At 46.9% G+C, this 22,873-nt stretch overlaps 1 protein-coding gene across 1 annotated transcript in view; it reads right to left on the reverse strand.

Moving 5' to 3' along the window:
* LOC8031904 (dachshund homolog 1) overlaps positions 1-16,846 on the reverse strand; it is a 101,264-nt gene extending 84,418 nt beyond the window's left edge. The window contains exon 1 of the mRNA XM_040207285.2: positions 16,248-16,846. Coding sequence (XP_040063219.1) covers positions 16,248-16,846 — 599 coding nt within the window. The remainder of the gene's footprint in view (positions 1-16,247) is intronic.
* Between the last annotated feature and the right edge of the window lie 6,027 nt (positions 16,847-22,873).

Raw genomic sequence — 22,873 nt, forward strand, 5'->3', positions numbered from 1 at the left:
CGTTTTGACACAAATGCTAAAGGGGCCCCCAAAGCGTTTCTGTCCCGTTCTTTTTTTTTTAAATTAGCGTCGCGTTTGCTCGAATTAGTGAGTTGGACTCTAGCAGTTTTGTACGGAACAGCGTTCCAAGAAACGGCGTTCCTGGAACGCGTTCCTTTTAGAAAGAACGAAGGAACGTTGCCGTAACAATGCCGTTCCATTTTGCATCGGTGGAAGTGGAACGGGAACGCGTTACATTTTTACTAGAACGAAAAGAGGAATGGTGCTTCCTTTTTTTTGCGTCCAACACGGTAATTTTTATTTCATTTCTAAGAGGGAAATTCTAAAAGTATAAAAAATAACTTTAGGAAGACTAGGATATTGTTAACGTTTTGGTTGCTTATCTTAGGGTTTATTTTGTGTGGTAGCAATCGGCTGCAGGAGAGCTAGTAAACATCGATTCGTTTTTTAGTGCCCGGGACTGTGGTATACAAAAAGCGAAACTTATAGTCGAAGAAAACACACAGAAAGAGGGACGTTCCCAACTCAGCTACTTTCTTAACCTTTACGAATTCTTATACACCCATAAATCTAAGGCCGACTACAGCCATCACTGAACTTCCACAAAGGGACCTACAGTTACAATAAAAGAACAGGTTACCAAAACACCACTTTATCCCGAACATTGCTGACTTAAAAGATATACTAAAATTTACCTTTATTCATTCCCCCCTTGTCCCCCCACCTTCAAACTCAACAACGACTCAAACCTTCCCAAAAAGGACGTGACCTGTATTTTTTAAGACAGACCTTCCAAAAGCCCTACCCTCTTCTTCACTTGCTCGTCTTGCGGACTACTACATCGAGAAGCAACTACTGTTATGTTCGAACAAGGGACTTCGTTAGATTGAAACGTGTGAGGTTGTAAAACACTCGTGCGATGTGGTTGCAGTACATTTGACTCGTCTGAATCGCCCACCACGAACAAGAATATGGTTAAAAGCTGAGATGTTTAAAGGTGAATATATGAACAAATGAAATTCTGCTTCCGCTTGTTTACTTCTCCTGGGGGCCCTCCACCACGGTATTCAAATTCGTATGTCCCCATTTGATCGGATGAATATAAAAAAAAAAAAAAAATCCTCGATCTAATTAAATATGGTGATCAACAAAATACAAATGTAACGTAAATGTAACGATACGTTCCATTGTTATATCTATAACGGGAACGAGTTCCTTTTTCACATGTGGAACCTGTAACGGGAACGCGTTCCGAAAATCAGAAAGAACGATCTTTTGTTCCTTTTCTTAAGGAACATGTACAACACTGAACTCTAGCAACGCATTAGAAATAAAATAAAGAAGAAATATGATGTATTTTGAACACAAAAGGTGAATGAAGTTCACATTTTTGAGTACATTTTCTATTGTTAATGACGTTCTAGGTATGAACCAATAAAGCACCCAAAATACAAGAGCGTGGAACGACCATTTGTGACCTTCCTAATTGTTCAAATCAACATCTAGTTATGAAGATGTGGATGCCCCACCGATTTACGGGTGTTCCAAGCAAAGAATCACGCGCTTGAAAGGATCAGTAGGGGTCAGGTGCACCTATTCAGCCATTCCTACCTCTACAATTCTGTTGTTATTATCTGACGCTCTAGACCAGTGGTTCTCAAATGGGGGTCCGCGAAGCCTTTGGGGTTCACGAAGGCATCCTAGGTGTTTGAGAATTCCTGTTTCATCAGTCAAACCCGGAAATAAAAGTCGTATTCTTTTTAGATAGGGCAGATATTTTTCAATTTTCGGGCCAGTTTTCTTGTGCTTATGTCAATAAGAAAAGCCTACTTCACCTTGGCCCTTAGTTATATCCATTTTTATATCATTACCATAACTAATCTATGCCTTTTCTCTCCCTTCACCACGAACGGGGTCCTCCATCATCTCCGCCGATCCACAAGGGGTCCGCAAAACACCGATGGTTGAGAATCACTGCTCTAGACCAATGTCCTCACTGAACGCTCGTGTTTGGCAGTGAGAGGGACGGCCTTCGAAGCAGCAATTGCTTTTCTTCGTCCCTTTGCAGTGTCCCTTTAAGGTTGGTTACCGAACCGAAAGCGTCACAAAATGTAGTAAAAAGAAAAACAGAAAAAGAAACGATAACAGCCATGTCTTTTTACAAAAATGCTCACCTTAAGGGGCAATTGAACCACTCGCCTTTTACTCAGTATCCTGATACCCTTTCCCCTTTACCTAGGATTGTTGATTGTCTGTATATACGTAGTCGTATTGCCGCAACAAACGGGAAGAGCTTGCAACACTTTGTGCGTTTTGTGCATTCCGACTCCATTCGTGGGATTAAGATACATTTAAATTTATTCAATCGGGTTAGACGGATACTGGAAGGTCGACATCGTGCTACACGCCTCGCCCTCCTTTCCCTCAAGTTTCCCGGGCTCCCCCCAATCATTCAATTGAGAGCGCTCGCTCTAGAATGCGTGACAAGTCGCTGCCTACCAGTTTTGATTCATTGCCATTACAAATGATAATTTGAACGCGATTTAACCGGTAGTTCCTGAATTGTGGTTTGTTTTGGACACGCGCGGATACCATTCCGCGCAGGAGTGTTTAACCCCACCGAACCCGGAATCGTTTCCCGTTCCAAATGTAAGAAGGAAGGGGGGAAAGAAAGAGGATGGGGAGGAGAAAAAGAGAGAGGAGTTGCGGCGTCGATCATTCTCACTGTGAGCGGGCGACCGTAAAAAAGCTTTTCCCGGGCACAGAGGGACTCATTGCCCCGCGACGGACGCCGCCGTGCTGGTCGCAAACGACGCGGGGCATGGGAGCGGATGCGAGGCACAGCCACACACGCGCGAACGCACGCACATGCGCAGCACAAACACAAGTGGCATCCGTCCATTCAGACCACTCGGCACTCAAACGGAGGAAACGATCTTCCCAACGCCAACGTGACATCAAAAAGAAAATAAAGAAATAATGACAATGCGCAGCGCGAGTTGGTCTGCACAGGGTTTGCGATGATGTCAGAACGACGCCGAGCACTTATTTTCCTATTGAAAAAGAAAATAATAGTGGGTATACCTCAAGGCATGTAGCGTTGAGGTTTACCCACCATCTTTTCAGTCAAAGCCAATCGGAGCACGGCGTCATTTTGACGTCACCGCAACTCCTGTGCAAGAAGCAGACGACTTGCTCTCCGTATAGTCACTCGGAGAAATCAAGTTTGGAATCACTTCCTGCGATTGGAAATTCCAGTAATAGGCAAAAATATTTAAAAAAAAATTATGTTCGAAAAGCTTGTAGGCTGCATGCATCCGAATAAGAGTGCAATTAGATTTATAAGCAAATGTGTTTAAATACAAAATGAAGGTGCAACAACGAGAGGTGTTTGATCCTCTACAAAAACCTTTTCTCATTTGCTTTCCAAATGGAGGGCGATTGTGATACTTCCTTTATAAGTGTGCTACTTAAAAAAAAACAAAAAAAAACATCCTAATTGAGATGGTAAGACGTTTCAAAGAGGCCTAGGAAAAATACTTGGCTGATATTTAGAAAAAATTATGATTGGTTTCAGACGTTTGCGTTTAAGTGGGTGCGACTTTGCTACGACGACCTCGGTCGCCACAGCAACCACCTCGTCGTTAGCAGTTCATAATCAGTCGTGACGAACTTGGTCTTAACTGAAATATAAATGGCTGAACAAGCCTTCAGAATACAAAGATGGAAACACGAGAACCGAAAGCTCCCTGTGCACATCTCCCAGGGATCCTGAACCCGAATCTCGCCTTGCCCATTTCGGTGTGGAAAGGCATCGTCCCGGCATAAGATGATGTATCACTGCACGTTAAAGGCCTTAGGTTAGCGGAAGATGCTCTGGCTAGATCCTTGATAGCGTCGAACAAATGTCACTGTGTTTCTCCGATGCAGGCCAACCTCTCCCGGTAAAAATAGTCACAACGCACTGTTTGCTATTTTTTTCCTACTAAGCGATTCACATTACGGAAAATTTCGGGGTCCCGCTCGTTTTATGGATGTCCAATATCAAACTTGAAGCAAGTTTCCTTTGTATGGCAGGAAATAAATTACATGAATCAGGTTAACCCGACATAACTATATGCTACAGAATGAAATTTGTTTTTAAGCAATTAAGATGATTTCAAAGGTGTTGCTTTGGGGTTTAAATGTTTTATCCAGTTCCGTCCTTTCTTGGATCGTTCCTGTAAGTTAAAGCTGTCCTTTCACCAATATGTACCAACTAGCTGAACCTATCACAAGGTACACATTCTTCAAGATATTTGCTGAATCTGATTACCAGATCATGCGTAATTAAGCACCAGAATCAACAATGTAATTTTAAAAGATAGGCGGAAATTGATTATTTTATAGATTGTTATTTTTCAAAGGAGAGTTCTAAACAACAATATATTCAGCCGACCTATCATGATAAACCCGCAAGAAAAAAAAAAAGAAGATAACTACAAACCATACATTTTGCACATCAATTCCATCTCCATTCGGTATATGCTAACGACAAGGGTCAGGGCCCGACGTCTCACTGCATAAACCTGTTATGGTGCGGCCCAACTAGAAAAATGACGATGAGGTTTTCTCGCCGACCAACACAAGATTAATCTTTTGTTTACCCGACCGATCTTCCAAATTACCAAGTGATGTCGCCTAGTATCCGGATGGGGATACTCAAAAAGAAAGTTTGTTTGGATCATCACCCCGCCAAAACGACGGACGAAACACACGAAGCCCACTGGACTCCGACGAAGACAAAACAAGGTCTATTTGACCTGTTTGCTACCCGTGTTTGTCGTTTTCTCGGCTAGTGAGACGCGGCCTTTCCTGCCCTTGTATAACATGCGCCAACATAGGTTCCGTCGTCTGCTTTGGAAACAGACGCCGGACAGTAGGCCGCGCAGCACATGCGTGTATACACGTAGGTACACAGATGCATAAATATACGTATACTACATATACCCTCACAAACACACACGCAGACAGAGACATACACGTATGCACGAACACACACACGAACACACACCCAGAGACGCAGACAAACGCACAAGCACAGACGCACACGACGCACGGCGAGCAACAGCAGGGCTCACTCCACGAACGATAAGATCAACGGCCAATGCGAGCTAACGAGGAGGTTCCGCTCGCAGCTCGTGATAAATGGACGTTGCTCTGCAGCGCTCTCGCGGGCCACAAAACCGGACAGAAAGAAGCCAAACAAAGCGCACAAAAAGCAACAACAACAACAACAAATCAAGCCGTGGCGTAATCACAGAGTCGGTCGCATGCAGCAGTCTGCTCGCACGTGTACAGGTAGGGTATATACGCCCGTGCATGTGTATAGCTCCGCGGGTTTTCATACGGTGCAGATCGTTGGCTGCTCTCTCTCTCTCCCTTTCTCTTTCTCTCACCGTGTGGATCTCTTTGAGCTCGGCGAATGACTGGGCTGCGCCGGGGTTGTTACTCGGGACGTATACAGAAGTGCCTGGTGACCCTGCATATATATGGTTCCCATGGGTTCCGATCTTGGTCCCAGCGAAATCTAATTGGCCTCTCACAGAGCGAACGAAGGCAGCGTTAGTACACGGTTCAACTTGTAACGCGAGCAAAAAACGCGGTTCACCTGCTCGAAGAGTCATTCGCGCACGGAAATAAAACAAGAAAACATCGTATACGTAGCCGGCTAACAGACCGCGGAAAAAAGGTGGTCTGCTTGGTCTGCTAGGAACCAAGCGCCGCGGCGGAGTGAAAACGGACCAACGTTACGAGAATAACTTAAATGGGAAACTGCCATAGTAGCCTGCTTTGAAAAAATGGCTCCGATCCGTACCTGAGAACCGAACTAAACGCGATCGCAACGCCGCCATTTCTCCCGCAACGGCCACTAAGGGAACTGCACGGCTCCACGTATCGGCTCAGGTTTTGTTCGGGTCAAAACGCGCAAAGGGCCGGTGAGGCCATCTCCGCAAAAGGGCGGCGCTGTGATCGCGCCCAGCTTTGCCTCGGTGGGCCTGAGCGGCTCGGGTTTCAGGAGTGAGTTCCCCAACTAAGGGGTATTTTAGTGACGTTCGATCGGATGCAGGTTGAAATTGTGATCGTCTGCTAGTTCCTATTAGAAGCCATTGACAACTCGGCCTTCGTTTTCAGGTATAAACTGTTCTGCTGCGGTTTACCTGACATCAGCCGATGGGTGAAGGAGTAAGTACGTCAAAGGGCCACGATATCTCTTTGGCTATTTGTATGTTGGTGAGGCATTGCCACTACGATATAGCCCGATTGTGAACTCGCGAATGGGTCGAAAATGGCTCACTTGTCGATTACGCACAAGCCGTGTCGCCGCGTTCAATCGGCAGCCGAGAACGCTCTCATCTTGACCGAAATAGGACCCCCGGAGCGCGCTCCGACTGGTCTGTTCATCGCGTTCTCCGAAGTGGTCCCTCCATTTCAGCCTGACGAAGTCATAGAACTGTCTTGTTGCCACCTTCCGCGACCCTTTCGGAGGCACGGCAGTGGAACTGAATGTGGCAGACGCCTGGTCTGCTGTGTAGGTTGCTCCGCAGTGAGGACAGTCGATGTAAATAAACCAAAGGAGACACGAGTTGGGACGCCGCGACGGCAGCGAGCTTTGCTTTCGAACTCGCCCCTCTCGCCATCATTTCTACGACCAACCGCCAGGATCGCGACATTCGACAGTGTGACAGGCCGGATCCTGTGACGTCATTTGGTGTAGACTTCGGGAACATTTTTGATGCATCAGGCGCATTCGCGTCCGCCAGTCTCCCACCGCCAGGGTCGCGTCGGGCAACATAATGGCAACTCTTTGTAATCGAACGAACACGATGAATGTGTTCCTGCTATTACGTTTTTTCTTTAATGGTTGAGTTTTTTAATGCCTGTATGTTGCATCTGTATGTTTTTGTATATCTGCGCACATTTGTATATTTGCAACTTTTTAACTTTCTCGCAATAATGCCATCTGGGAGCAGCAGGTAAAAAAAAAATAGTAAAACCATACCGAGCAACAAACTTACGCGCCTGCTTTCCCGTAGTACACGTAAGGAACCAGGTATTGCAGTCAACCAATATTACCTCTCGCTCAAAAGCTGTCTGAGCCTTGAAATGTGCTATGCCCCCACTGCAGAAATGAGAGATTGGGCCGTCGGTATGTTCTGCGCACACCGACGGCCCAAACAAGCAGACGTCAGAGACGTAAAAAGCGGGTTGAAATTTGTTCAAAGACGCCATGTCCAGCTTTTTGCATCTCTATAGGTCCATTATCAAAGCCACACCAGTGTTGGGTCAGTTTGTTCGAATAGAAATTTCCGAATATCTATGAAATCACAATTTTTTTTAGTTGACACAATTTAAATTAGGTAAGATATAAGCGATCAAGCATAATCCCTTTTCCTTCGGGCATATATTTTCATTTAAGTATATGGAGCTAATACATCCATCGGAATTCGGTCGTTTTTTTTTTCTTTTTGTCTTTTTGTATTTAGAATGAAAGGGACAAATACGTCCGTTTTTCACACTACTCGGTCGACATCAGAGAAATAAAAATGAAGGCGATACCGCTAACTAAAATAAGGCGATACAAAAAGCGGTATCGCCTTAGCGGTACCGCTAAGGCGATACCGCTTTTCGTAATTCAGCTTCGTTTCTAACCCTAAACCTGCATAAATGTATGCAGGTTTATTTTTGTCTTGTTCGATAGAACAAAATTTCTAACATTAAAACTGCCCACCTAACTGAATACAAATATCGAGAGAACGGTGGTATTAAGCATATTTATGAGAAAAATAAAAAAAAGTTTGCGAGGATTTATATTAAATATCACGAGCAGCCGAGCCCCATGAGAAGCTTAAAAGCGACCACACACAGAACATCCGTGCTGCACACGCGGAAAAATATGGCAGTTGGCTCGGTGAGTGAAACACGCGCCATCAATGTTTTATCTTTTCCATCGGCGTGTACTATCGCTAATTAATTACACCCAAATGACGCACAAGCCTTAGCATAAGCCTATATTACAAATGTGGCATTTCCTCTAGTCATTTCCCGACTTCTTGATTTACGGCGCAATATCAAGGTGCAATCGAAAATGTGAAACAAAAAGAGAAGGTTGTATACTCCGTTTTAACGGAACTTGGCAATGAGTGGAAGCTACAGCTCCGTCGAGCCAGTCATTGCCGAGAGTAAAACCTAAGCCGTCGGACATGAAGGGGAGGAAGAAGTCCCTTCTTGCCGCGGACCCATAGTTTGTGTTCCAGACGTCTGTTTTGCTTCCCTCGGAGATCATTAGACTGCCATTCAAAATTCGTACCAACTCGGCTTTTCTCTCTCTCTCTCCAGCCCGGGGCTTCGACAGCATTGCGCGCAACTAACGAGATACAGTACAGTCACGTGACTCCTTCCGACGAGCTGATTGGCTCACTGACACCGTCTACCTTCGCCGTTTGCCCAGTTTTGTGCGAGACGGAGTAGTAGTGATGGAGTTGCGACATATCGCTTCGCTCGTCGAGAATTGCCTATATTCTGCCAAAGCGAACAAGGATACGAAACGCCAACGCTATACGTCAGATTCGAGCCTGAAGCTGGTACGATGCCAGAAGTCTTCGTGGACGACGAGTATTGTGCCCGGCGATTACGACATAGGTATAGGGCAGAAACTACGGTTTTAGCGACGACATTAGAGCACTATTCGGGGTTGGGCGAGTATCACTTCGAATGGAATAGCGCTGCGTCATGCCTAGCTTCAAAACGGTAGAGGAAGCTGGTATACCGTGGGTAGATTTCCTTTGCACTGTAAAGGATATGAGTGAGCAGCGGTTTTCAGTTTGATTCAGTATTCTCGCACGATTGTGAGGAGAGCAAATCGTTTGCGTCTTGCCCAGGGTGATGTCAAAAGCACGCCGAGTTTTGATAGGCTTTGATTGGGAGGATAGAGGGTAGAAAAAGATGCCCTAAAGTCTACCATTATTTTTTTAAACAACTAATAAGGGTTTGGTGTTTTGATATTACCGCGACCCCCGTGCAGACGAACTTGAGAAGCAGACGAACTTGAGTTTCAGCATAGTAACTAACAGCTTAAGAGATGCAGACAGTGGTGAGTACCGAGCATCTCATTACCCCTCCACAGCCAATGAAATCGCGGTATTATCCGTTGTGAACTTCGTAGGACGAATCACGAAGCATTGCGGAGCGTAAGTTGTCTGCTTTTTGCAGAGGGGACGCGATGATGTCAGAACGCCAAGCTCGTATTGGTTGATTAAAAATAAAAAAAAATGAAAATAGTGGGTAGGCCTCAGGGCATCTAGCATTGAGGTCTACCCGCTATCCTTCCAATCCAAGCCAATCAGAACTCGGCGTCGTTCTGACGTCACGGCAACCCCTGCGCATGAAGCAGACGACTTGCTCTCCGCATAGGCGTGACCATAAAAGCCACGCCCATCGTTTCTAAAGCTCTCAGTTGCTACAGTGAGAGAAACATGGCCATCGAACTACGATGAGAGAAAGGGAAACGTGAAGCCGCAGTTACCTTGCTCATAAATGTTTCACAAAACAGTGTTCGCCGGAGACATGATGACATGCGGAATGTCTGCGGACGTACGCCTCACGCATATTTAAAGCATGTTTGCTTCAAACATAAGTATGTTTCGAACATGCCTGCAGACAGTTTTAGCATGTTCGATATGACCGTCATATAAGGAAGAAACGGGCCTCACACTTTAAAAAAAAGGGGGTACCACCTTACACCCTTTTGTCCCACATAATACACCACAATTGTGGTACCTTACAGCAGAACCCAATGTTTAAAAAACTACTTTTTCGTACGAACCATTAACGAATGGAACAGTCTTCCTGCCAACATTACCAATGTCTCGTCCGTTCAGGAATTCGCCTCATCACTACAGCGTTATTTCTTAGATGTGCAGTCCTACATGTTTTTCCTTTTACTAGCGTGCAATGTGGTTTTCTTCTTGTGTGTTGCCCTGTGTGCCCTCTCCTGCCTTGGCTGCCAAATGGAAGCCGGCAGTATGTCTAAATAAATAAATAAATAAATAAAAACTCCATTTCAACGTACAGCGCCTTACAATCGAACAGACGGCCCCAAAGTTTACGAGGGGCTTGATGGCGGTGCGATGTAACTTATTAAATAACTCAAGCACCTATCAAAGCCCACAAAAAGAAAACACTGAGGATTTGCAGTAAGGCCCCCCCCCCCCCCCCAAAAAAAAAACAAAAAAAAAACGATTTTTTTTTTTTGTAGTTGGTCACACGTACATCAGCTAATTTAACAAGTTGCACCACACGGCTATCCAGACTTTCGTGAAAGCTAATACCGTCAGAGGGACGCCAGTGTGCAAGCTGTACGTTGAACTGAAGTTTTGGGGTGTCTTATATGGGACAAAGGGTGTAAGAATACACCCTTTTTTTAAAGTGCAGGCTTGTTCCGCAGACTCATGATATTTAGGACTCGAGACTGGGAAGGAAACTTTCGATGTATTAGCAGCGTAGCCGCCGGCTCGACACATTATACAGTCTTCAAATCTCGTGAAATGGACCGCTGCCCTTTCCCCGAAACAAAGCAGTGCCTCAACGGTGTATACAACGCGCCGCGATACGAAACACACTGTGCACCCAAACACTGCACTCACGACACGGTCCAAAAGGCCCCGTTAGCCTATAGCTTTAAGCCCCCGGCACACACACACGTCGACGTAAACTCCAAGACAGCGACGCACCGCCACACCTACACCACCTACACACATTATCGCGCTAATTCGACTCGCACTTCGACTACACAAAAGGTGCACAGTCTCCAAACTATCTACCAAAACTATACAAGGCTCTCGCGCTATAACCCTCTCATCGCACTCAAACGAGTCGCTCGTGTAATCCGATAATCGTCACCCCAAGTCGGCCACGCGTATACACGTTCTCCGGGGAGGGCCACGCACGCGACTATAAAGAAACAACACCACGACGCAAGGCGCTCAGAACCCTCGGCTGGTGGTCCCAATCGGAAATCTGTCTCCACACATCCACGTCTCGGTCTCCACACACCGCCTCTTTCGCAGTCACGCACTCGACACTCGCACGCACCCTTCTCCACGAACGCGCAAACGCGAGGTCTGCGAAGTACGGATTGTTAACTATACAACGGGAACGAGTGGGCAGATCGGTCGGCTCGTGGACGGCGTCCCAACAATCGCGCACAAACTCCATTAATTATCCGGCTTCCTTTCTTCCCCCCTTTGAATCCCGTAACGAAGTCTAACTAATCCTCAACTTGGGTCAGTGTGCGGGGTGTACGCGGGGCTCCCCACTCCTTCTGTTTTCGCGTTCTTGTACGATCCGTCACCGTCGGAGCGGCGGCGCGAGACGCGGCGGGAAAAGGCCTAATCTCGGACGACGTGAATAGGTTCTCGCACCATGGTTCGCCGCAGCAACTAAGTCAGGTATTCGGTTGGGAAAGCCGACCGAAGCGGGGACGGCGTGCCGAAGAAAGAGGGTGAACCCGGAAAAGGATATCTCTGACTGTGCCGGCGAGTAGGTGTCATTTATAGGACGGTGCCCCGGAACGCGAAGAATTCCGAGTCCGAGCGCCAAATAACGGACGTATGTTTCGCTCGCTCGCACTTGTGTTTAGATCTGTTTCTATTCAAAGACACAAGCGGGCACAGGGACGACGATCTCGTGAACCTAGATTAACAACATGCAGCATGGGGAACACGAAACGTGACTCCAGCGAAATCCACGGCCCCTAGCGGCTAAAACAGAAAACTTTGGAGACGGGTTCGCTCGCCTGCCTTCTTGTGCGAATCAGATATCGACAGCGTCTAACGATCTAAAAACGAAGCCGTGAAACTAGGAACAAAAGCACACGACATGAAAATTGTTTGCCGTCATAGCACTGCGGCGGCGCTGCTGTCGGCACTGCACGTATATGCCAACGCTTGCCGGATTCGGTTTCTGCGCCTGGTATGGGCAAACGCAGGCTTGTTTCTGTAAACAGTGGGTTGGTGTATAGACCATGCCGAACACTGCCTTCTGCGCCCTGCCATTTTAATCTGGTGGCTGGACAGCACGGTCTGATCCCGCGCAGATCTGGGAATTATCAGACGCCATGCCCATATCCCTGGTCCAATGACTCGGCATTTTTCGCCCGAGTGATATGAGCGCTAGGAATCTGTGTAGCCTACCCGAAATGTTACCGCCTGGAATAAATGTGTCAAGTCACTGCGCTGGGGCAGCAAGGGCACAGCACCTGAAGTTCCTATAGAGATAAAAGCTTCCTACAAGTAGTGACATTTTTGAAGCGCCGACTGTGTGACGGTGCAGGTTTTAGGGAGCGAATGGCGGCGCACAGCACAAGTTTGAACTGAATGCCGCCATATTGTTCCAGCGGAATGTGGTTTGTCATTTGTATTGGTTCTCATTACTTGTGAAAATAAGTATCGAGGGACTTTAGGCGCACCTGGTCGTACATCAGAGCACGTTCGACGACCCAGAAGATGAAGACGTGTCAGAGCACAGGAGTTGAATACAGTACTTTGTTTCCTCTCTAGTCCAGACGCAGGCAACGCCACGAGCTGATGGGTGTGACTTGCGCTCTTGAAGCTGTTTGATTTGTAACATTAGCTCGCAGCGTCGGCTGCGTCTGAACTAAAGCTGGAACGAAGTAAGGAGTGATCTGTAAACTTTTCAAGCCATATCACTCAGGGGAAAAAACGCCGAGTCACTAGCATGTGGACGCACATGCGGCGTTAGAAATCCCACGTAAGCGATGTACCGCGCATTCTTCCAACGGGTTCCACTGCCCAGCCCAGACAAAGATGACAAGGCAAAGACCTTTCAGTGTATCAAGTGATCTCCCCAAAGACAAGCTGTCAACATGAGTCGTATCACTCTAAATAATGACTGAGCGTCCACTTTCGCACAGCGCACGTAATGATCAATCACTGTGATCTTCGGAGGAGCTAACCGGGCGATTGACCGGGCGAATAGAAACAGTCCGACTCAAAAACCGCCACCTGCGAAGTGGAAAACGAGAAAGCGAAACGTCGCGACTGTCGTTTGGACGTACGAACTTTCGTTCGTACGCGCTCCGCTGTTCGCCTTTCAATTGAGGCCGATGGTACATATATGAAACAACAGCAAATAGTCCTAACAATATTGCGCAAAAAAAAATTATACCCATGGTACAAAGCCGGACGTGTAGACACCCCGTTAATTCTTGCGGTCCCCTCAATTATACAATGTGGACTACGGTCACCGATGAATTCAGGGCCATATTAAATCAAGTGTGTATAAGACTGCTGCGAAGCAAAACCATAAACACAACTATACTGTGAAACCGAACGTCACAACGCCTCCAAACGCCGATGCTGATTGCTAGTTTCCTCGATGACAGATGTATACTAAGTGGGGAGGGGGAATCGACTAAACATACTAGGGCATGTCGGATGAAATGATCTCAAATTGCTTTATAATGCAGATGAAAATGGGTCAGAAACAGCAATTGACTTATTTAAACGTTCAATGGTCTTCGTTTGTTTTTTCTCATCTAGTATTTGTTTAGTTTGTACTCCTTGACACATTTACCTGAGCATGCAGAACAATTTTACCAACGAGTGATAGACGTTCGTCCTGTAACTGGAGACGCGCATTTCGTTTTAATTTTAATCGACTAACGTTCTCTGGAATGAAGTTCAACATCCCGACAGAGGAACGAGTCGAAAACAACTGTCAGGTCGTCACTCCTTCGTTGACGCGTAATTCATTCGAGATTTTGAAGGGACCCCGGTAGCGGCCGGTCGAATGTATAATAGCTGACAGCCTGACTGCGGCTTACCTTGAATTTATCCGGGAATTTGAGAGTATTTTTTGCAGAGAATGTTTCACGAGTTAAGAACTAGGGTCTCTGGAAAGGTGTGAACGGCATGGCGTCTCCTCTAAACGTACGGCTCCCGGCACGCACATCGTTGCCTTCCCCCGTGCTTGCTCCTATAGCTCACGATAGGCCGAAGCGTCATCGAAAGCTCGCGCTGGAAGCGGGGCATAAGAAACTCCTCCCTGCCGTTTTCACTTTGCCAGTTACGACAAAGGTCGAGAGTTTCGATTCGCCACAAACGACCGTAGAGTTTGTTCCAAATAAATTAACCGCGTGGAATTGATATTGAATATAGGCTATGCAGAGCGCAAGTTCGTCTGCTTCTTTTGTAAGGGTTGTGGTGACGTCAGACCGCCAAGCTCTGATTGGCTCTGACTGAAGGATAGCGGGTAGACCTCAAGGCATGTAGCATTGAGGTCTACCCACTATCCTTCCAATCAAATCCAATCAGAACTCGGCGTCTTTCTGAGGTCACCAATACCCCTGCAAAAGAAGCAGACGACTTGCTCTCCGCATAGCCTAGATTCTATAAGGCATGCACCTCAAATCCAGTTCAACTGAGAAACGCACGAACTTCATGATTTCTTTGTAAAGACTGTCATTTCAAGCTCACGTATAGGTGAGTGGCTCGGTTCAATTTTTTACCCAATGGGACGCTTGGGAGATTGCGGTCTCCTTTCGAGCATTAAAACTTCCAATATGTGTATCGCCGGCACGAAAAGTTGAGCAGCGTATACGAACGGTAAGCCTTGGAACGTTAAAAGTGTTTTTATAGTCGCAAACAACTTCAGAAACGCGGGGCGAGGCGAGTTTCAAGCATCTCATCATCGTCGCGCAGCCAATGAAAATGCAGAATAAGCAGATAAGAAAGTCAAAGAACTTATCACGAAGCGAGAAATGTGAACGCAATAAGCCACGTCCTGTGTTTCTTATATAGCAGCCAGTGACTATATGCGGAGCGCAAGTTCGTCTGCTTCTTGCACATGGGTTGCAATGATGTCAGAACGCCGAGCTCTTACTGGCTGATTGAAAACAAATAGTGGATAGACAACAAGGCATCTAGAGCATTAAGGTCTAGCAACTATCCTTTCAATCAAAGTCAATCAAAGCTCGGCGTCGATCTGACGTCAGCCCAACCCATGCGAAAGAGGCAGACGACTTTCTCTCAGCATACAAGTTTAGAAAGATGTTCACATGACGTCATTAGAGATTAGCGTGCAGGGAACGACCCATCATTTCAGTATCGACAACTTCGTGAACGCAAAACACAGCGATCAACTCTCAGTAAAAGCTTAGAAGAAAAGGGGCAGTCAGCTTCTTGTTCAGTATACACAAACCCAACAGGAACCCGCAACCTGTGCCTGATATCATACCGTCCGCCACGACTGGTCGTAGAACTAAAGCTATACATACTTTGTTTCCCCTTAAGTCCGGACGTACGTTACGAGCTGATGAAACCAGTCACACGTAATAAACAGCGCACCAACAGTTGGTGTTAGTCATGTTTCTGTATACTCGTTCTATCATCGGTGAATCAATCGTGTAGAGGGAAGGTTAAGTGACCTGCGCTTTTGGCAGTGTTCGATTGGTTGCATCACCTCGTAGCGTCGGCTACGTCGAGAATTAAGGTGAAACGAATCATGATAATAATTAGGCAGTCATCAGAGTTCAACAAACATGCAACTCTGATGTAAAGTTGTGGGAAGTTATCCAGGTCACAAATCAAATGGAGGCTTAAGGTATACATCGTTCCAACGCTTATCAACCAGGCGAAGAATGCGGAGTCACTGGGCTGCAGACATATACATGCACGGCGTCTGCTATTTCGCAGAAGGGGAATGTATACTCAGAACGCACTCCACAGTCCAATAGACAAAGATGGTAGAGCGCCGAAGGTGATTATTGGAATAGTCTATAGAAAACCGTTAAGCACGGAGATCTATTGCCCACCTAAAGACGTTCATTCCACACTATTATTTGTTGCTGCTGGATAAACATAAAACCACTTACGGTATTAAAGAGGAAAGCCGGTAAAAGCAGTTGATAAAGCATACTGCTTTGTGATTGAGATCAAGCATTTGACCAGTATGATTGGTGCTGCACAGTGATGTAAACAACTCCCCCCCCTCCCCCCCCCCCCCCCCCCCCCTTCCCGGCCCCAAACACCACTTGCCCAAACCGAGTGCACCCTTTCCAGAAGAATATCTTACGCAAAGTACACAAACCCATGGTATGCACCCCCTCAGATCTACAATCCTGGGGTGACGCAGGCGTCAGGACGTGCCCGGTCTGAAGCGCCAAGAACGCGCCCGTTCGCTCTTACCTCGCCGTGGTGCAGTCCTTGTAGAGCGCATCAAAGTCCTTGCACGAGAGCAGCTTGCAGCGATTCACCCCTGGCTGAATGGCGCCGAGTCCCCGCAGGATCCTGACCTGCTCGACGTTGCACACGATCGGCGTGATGTCCAGCCTCTTCAGCTTCGTGTACACCGTGTGCAGCCCTCCCACCAGGTGCTTGAGGAACAGCTCGAACGCCTGCGGCAGGCACAACAGGTACTCGCCGGCCACGTAGAAGGCGGCCACCTTGGCTCCGCGGTAGTCGATGAGCCTGCAGTCCGTCGCCGACGCGTCCGACGGGATACCAGGCGGAGAAGGCGGCGGCCGCATGGAGCCGTACAGGGCACGTCCGTTGAGACCGTGGAGTCCTGGTACGCCGAAGTGCTTGGGCGGCGGCGGTGGTGGCGGCAACGACGCGCCCAGCGGGCTCTCAGGCGTCGAACGGGTCGGGGTAAGGGACCCTAGTCCGGACTTGGGGCTGGCACGGCTGATGTGATCCGGGGACGAGTGCGCCGGCAACGGCGAGCCGAACGTCAGCGTCGGCGGCGACGGGGTCGCGCTGCTGCTGCCCACCGAACCGGCGTCCATGACCGGTCGGCGAGCAGGACGGACCTCTTACGACGGACGCAGCTCCTCGCCACAGGTGCCGTTTTTTTCCCCTCGTAAAGAACTGGCCGAGGGTCGCTGGATCAGCCTACTGGTCTGGAGTGTTGCAGTGGGCGTTGGACGTTCTCGGGCTTTCACTGACCGTTGAAGACGGTCCACCGGTCGCTCACTGACCACTGCAGACGGTATCGTCTGCTAGCGTAAGACGTACCGTGGTTGGCCAGGGACTGCCACCTTGCCGTTAGCTCTATTTCGGCTGGACCTTCGCTGCTGGCCGGACACGATCACCCCCACACGTTCACGGGACGTTCACAGGACTTTCACGGGACGTTCACGGTCCGGGACGTTCCGGACGGGTCTCACACACTTTGGTCGTACGGCTCCAGAAGTTGTTCTCACTTCGGGACGTTTCCGGGACATTAAACGGACACGGGCGCGCGCACACGTCGTCGGCTCGCCGCGCTGACGGGGCAAGAGCTGCCTTGAATGCAACGTGCCGGCCCGACCGGCACCGAACGGCGGCGATCGGCGAGGGGCACCTCGCGGCCGCGTGGAGGCGTTGGCAACACTGCTGAAACTGGGGGAGAAGGAAAAGCCAACAATAAAAGGAAAATAAAACTGAGGAAGGGGAAGCAGTTCGCTCTTTCTCAACCCCGGTTATCCGGACGCGCCGTTGTCCGGACGGGTATGTGGAGAGGGGGCGGGAACCAATGGAAGCGGACCGGTCGGGCTGCCCTTCCGATGCGGGACGAGACGGTGGGATGGGCCCGGGGCGGGTCGGGCCGGGCCGGGCCAACCCCCCCTCCCCCCTTCCCCCCCACCTCGGTGATGGGACGAGTAAAAAATAAAAGCCGCCGCCGAGAGATGGCGCTGCGGAGAGGTGCGCGCTCCGCGCGGTGCTCTGCAGAGAAAGCACACGGAAGGCGGAAGAATCTAGAGGAAAACGAGCAAAGGTTTTTGTTTTTTCGTTTTTTTTTTGTTTTTTTTTTTACCGTTTCGCTTTTCTGTTTTGAGTCGTGAAAGCAGAATCGCCAAGACGGTGCCGTCGAGACCCGAACGAATAGACGCTTTCACTAAAATGGATCGTGAGGCCGCACTTTCCGAACGCCGCTACAGTGCCACCAAACTTGTACGTAACCCGTTACAAGTAATGTGTTACGTGTACTTAGTGAGATTTCTAAGTTAACAAAATAACCACCTAGTTACTCTTTAAGGAAAGGAACGGGTAACGTATTTTCGTTACATTGCGATGAAGCAATAAGTAACGGGACTTAGTTACTTCTGGAGGCGAACGTGTATAATAGAAGTCAACAACCTAGTTTTTGCCCCATCTCGCGTCTGTAATTTGTAGAAAAAAAACTGTTTACTAGATTACAATTTTCTTTTCTCGCAAATTATGTTAGTATAGCCACTGTTATCACTGAATTAAAGTGTTAAAAAACAAGCAATTATTAACGAGGACAAATATTGAAAGCACTGCTTTATCAATACGAAACATTAAAAGTGACACGTTATTTCAAGCTGAGATAAAGCGTTCCTTTTGAATCGCAGTAACGAGTAACGTTCCTGGTTACTTTTTGAGCGAGTAACGCAAGTAACGGTATTTTGTTAATCTATTTCAGTAACGTGTACATGTTTGCCTGCGACCCACCAAAGATAGAAAATATGGCGTCACGACCCCTCCTCCTCCATTCCGGCTTTTCGCGATGCCAGACGCTTTCAGACTTCGGTGCTGCATGATGTAGTGATTTCCTGGCGTCGAATTTAGAAATAAAATCAATGATAATACCCATACTGAACGCTGAAATTCGGTTTGACACTGAATATATTCAAAACGAATCAGTAAAAGTGTGAAAAAAAAATCCTCAAGTTACGGTAGCTAAAATGTTCCTTTTTCATGTCTGGAGTGAGCTTGCTTGCTAGAGCACAATTTGTACAATTGAGGGCGGTGTTTGGACACCGCAACTCTCAGTTCCGGTTCAATGTTGAGTTGCGAACATGGTTTTCGTCGAGGCCATAACAAAAAAGTCAAGTTCACTTTTTTTACACGTTTCTCAGCTGTTTTGCAACCAACCCCCTGCTGAATATATCACGACCACTCTAGGGGTCGCGACCTACTGTTTGGAAAAAAGCTGTTGTAAGCGGTACGCCAAGGAATTAGATGCTGCTGTAATGCGGAAGGTAGAAGGAAGAACCCGAAGGTCTGGCCCCACACATTTTGTCGAGCAATGGAATATTACTTTTTTTGTTTTGTTTTGTTTTACGGGTTCGAGACCCTCAGAACAATGTCCTTTGAAGCGGCTCACGATTTCCCATCTGGACGTATCCATCAGCGTGTGGCAGTTCGACTATATTATTTGAAAGAGTTAGTTTTGAAGGCCTTTTTAGTGCCAATATGACATGGGATGGCCGGACGAAATACTTACGCAGGTCTATCGAGATACAAATACAAAATACTTTGGCCAAATGTATTTAATTACCTATCCAAGTACACTTTTCGGAAAAGTACTGCAGTACAAGATACAAAGAGAACAAAGAGTATTTTGTCAGCTTCAAACAGCCTTACGTATTCTGTTTGTTTCGTTTGTTTCACATCATAGACATATTTCAAACCCTACGTAAAAACGACCCTGCCAGTGTGAAAAGGGAATCTACAATATGCACCAAAAATCAAGCGCTTAGAACGGAAGTTTCAGCTTTCATGTCCCAAAACTAAAGGCTATTTGGTATATGATGGGCCGATTCAACATCGAGAACTACATTATATTCATTGCGAGATTAATTTCAAATGTATAACAGAAGCAACAGAGCCCTTTCAAACATCATGTTGTTAATGAGACGTCCTTGAAGAAAAAAAATAGCAGCACCCAACAAAAATAATTGAATTCGACAAATTTCGTTCATTCGTTGGTCTTTCTTTCCTTCTTTTTCTTAGATGTTTGCTCTCGCAACCATACCCTCGCAACCTACAGTGCGAAAATGGCATTTGACAGTGAAAAGGAGTGCGAAAATTATATTTGGGCAGTATTTCAAAGAGTGATATTTCGTCTTTAAATACAATCAACAAATACACTCCCTAACCGGTAGTTAAATATAAAAAATGAAAACTACTCAAAGTATTTTAATTACGCATTTGAAATACTTGTAGTTGGAGTACTGCCCATCCCTGAACAGGAACACAAGGGAAAGGGCTTTTCTATTGCCGAATCAACGAGAAGCACATACACGTAGCAATTATTAATTCTTTATACGCCTGCTCTACGTCAATTTGAAAGGCGTTCGCAAACAAGACTACTATCAAATCCAAATTATAATTGAGTTAATGGGTCTAAACACTATTCGTGTATTTTCTTTTTATGGGCGGTACAATGGCAGCTTTCAACGACGCAATATACTTCGCCCTTAATGACGACATGGAGTAACATATTGTCAAAATAAAAATAGATTGTTTTGATACTTTTCTTGGATATTTACACGAAAACACCAACACCCTCTAGTAATTAAATATTTAGTTATTTAAGTAATAGCAATTAATTGGCCTATGTATTTCAACCGACGTTCAGTATTTCCCTCTCTGCAGTCACGTTTTTGTAAAACAAATTCCTAAATTGGACGCTATTGATTATATACACAGCGCGGGTGGCACGATGCAGCATTCGCCTCCTTATTTGCATTTTCAGGGAGTCCGAAGTTTTTTTTTTTTTTTTATTAATATTTTTGCACTGGACCGCACCTCCGATAAAAGCCTCCCAAACGCTTTCACAAGCCTCTCTCGTATATCAGCACTTCCACCTTTTTTTTCTTCCTCTCACCCGTCGCGATGCTTTGTTCTCTCCCCTCTTTCCTTTTCCCCTTTATGGGAGCTGTCCACATGAGGAGTTGGGAAGTCAAATAACATAACAAAAACAGAAAGAAAGAAAAGAACGGCCCGTTCGTTTTGGCTCCATTTGGCATGCCAATCTCGCTACCATTTCGGCTTTCCGATTCGCCGCCCAGCGAGAAAGCGCGCGGAAAAACGTGAACGGACAACTGTCCTCTAGTTTGATATGCGTGCATAAAGAAGGAAACAGCCTAACAATGGCACCCGCTTCCTCCCTCTCTGTCCTTTCTCCCCGTCCACACTTAGTGGATAGTTCACTTTTATTTTGCATCAAAACTGCTTTCTTTTTTTTTCGTAAGGGGGGGGGGGGGTGGATAGATATGGAAATCATTGAACACATCTAAACCGCTTACACTCTACTTTATTGTGACCCTGACTCCAGTATACGGCATTGGTTCTGTCACGTATCTCGTACAGCCCCTCACAGCTTAAAGGCCGACGACCAGGCTCGAGACTCTGCAAGGCAGACGATCCTCCTCACTATGGGGGAGGAGGAAAAAGGCAAAGGTAGACAGGGAACAAGGGGGAGAGGAGAAAGGGAGGAAAAAGTGGAAAGCGCGAACTGGTCATCGGTCTTTAAGACACAGGATGTGGCCTATTTCCTCCAGGTTTCCCGGTTCGTGATTCGCTCTTCGGCATTCTTAAAAATTGACGACACGACTTGAGATTCTGCAAGGCCAAAGACCCTCCTCACCTAGTGAGAGGAGGAAAGAGGCAACGGTGGACATGATAGAAGGGGGAAAAAGGGAGGCCAGGGAAAGTTGGGAAGCGCGAACTGGTCGTACGTCGGTCTTTTTAAGGCCCATTCGGACACTCGCCACCCGTGTGCCTTAAAACCTCTTTACATCTCTTCTGACGAGAGAACGCACTGGCGCCACCTATCGGGCAGCCGCGGAACCCTTGGCAGTCCCGTATATTTTCTTTTTTTCACGCATCAGTCTTTCTTTTTTGTCTCGAAAAACTTTTTTTTTCCACGTTATAAACGACCATTTCTCGTAGGCAGCACGTACATTTGATGTCGCAAACACCGCAAAGCACTCGGCCTATAGTGAAAAGCAGTTGCATGGTCACCGCATCGATGCCGCCAGCGTTCGAGTGTGTTCTCTCGTCGAAAGAGATTTTAAAGAGACACTGACGCCCCCCCAAAGTTTTTTTTTTTTTTGGTTTTTCATTTTTTACCAGGCGCTTTAATATGGTGTCGGAGGACTACCCAATTAATATTTTGCAACAGAGTAGCGTATATTTTTAATAAAACCAAAAGACGCAACTGCTCAAAATCAAAACTGAAACCCGCGCACAGTGGTCGGAGAAGTGGAGAGGAGAGACTGGGAGTGGCGGAAGTCACGTGGCTACGCCCGACCGCGCGCTTTTTTTTTTTTGTTTGTTTGTTTCTTCTTTGCGTAGCAGACGACATGCGTGACTGTGTAGCAGGAACTGTTTGCCGCGCGATTCTTTTAGAGTTATGTTTGTTCCCCTCGCTGTTCTGTACTTCAAGATGAGTTGTTTTGTACATTGAGGAGTTGGAGATGAGTAGTGAGTGCCCGTGGTGAATTCCCGTGATCGGGTCCGAAAAGAATACACCCAAGATGTTCCTTGAAGAGCTGGCTCAGATGTCCTGCGTCCGAAAAAAAGTGGCATTGTGCGACAGAGTTACCGAAAGATCAACGGGATCGGGACCAATGGCTGGCTGCAATTCCTGTAGAACATATACGGGCACCTTGGAAAGCGGACGCTACCTGATTTATATGCTCCTTGCATTTTGTGGAAAGTGATTACATTGAGTTCGCAGGTGTCAAAAAAGAAATCCTATACCATTTAGTTCAGCGACGTTTCGTCCACAACATTTGCTTGTTATTTTTTTGTTTGTTTCTTCAGTGATAATTGTAAGAAAAAAAAAGGCATGTAAACATCGCAATATGTCTGAAAAAGAAAAAAAAGTACGGTGTTACTGGGGATTGGACCCGGTCCTGCCGCGTGTGAAGCGGACGTCTTTCCACTGAGCTACTGGGGGAACTCCCTCCTTAGTAATAATACAGCCGGTAAACTGTAAGTTGGAAAGCTTGCTGCCGATTTTCCTCCAGCAAAAGCACTCCCGGGTCGAAGTATAGAAATCGTACGCGTGCATATTC

Source organism: Ixodes scapularis, unplaced genomic scaffold, assembly GCF_016920785.2.
Source record: "Ixodes scapularis isolate PalLabHiFi unplaced genomic scaffold, ASM1692078v2 PGA_scaffold13__105_contigs__length_92229423, whole genome shotgun sequence".
Lineage (NCBI taxonomy): Eukaryota > Metazoa > Arthropoda > Arachnida > Ixodida > Ixodidae > Ixodes > Ixodes scapularis.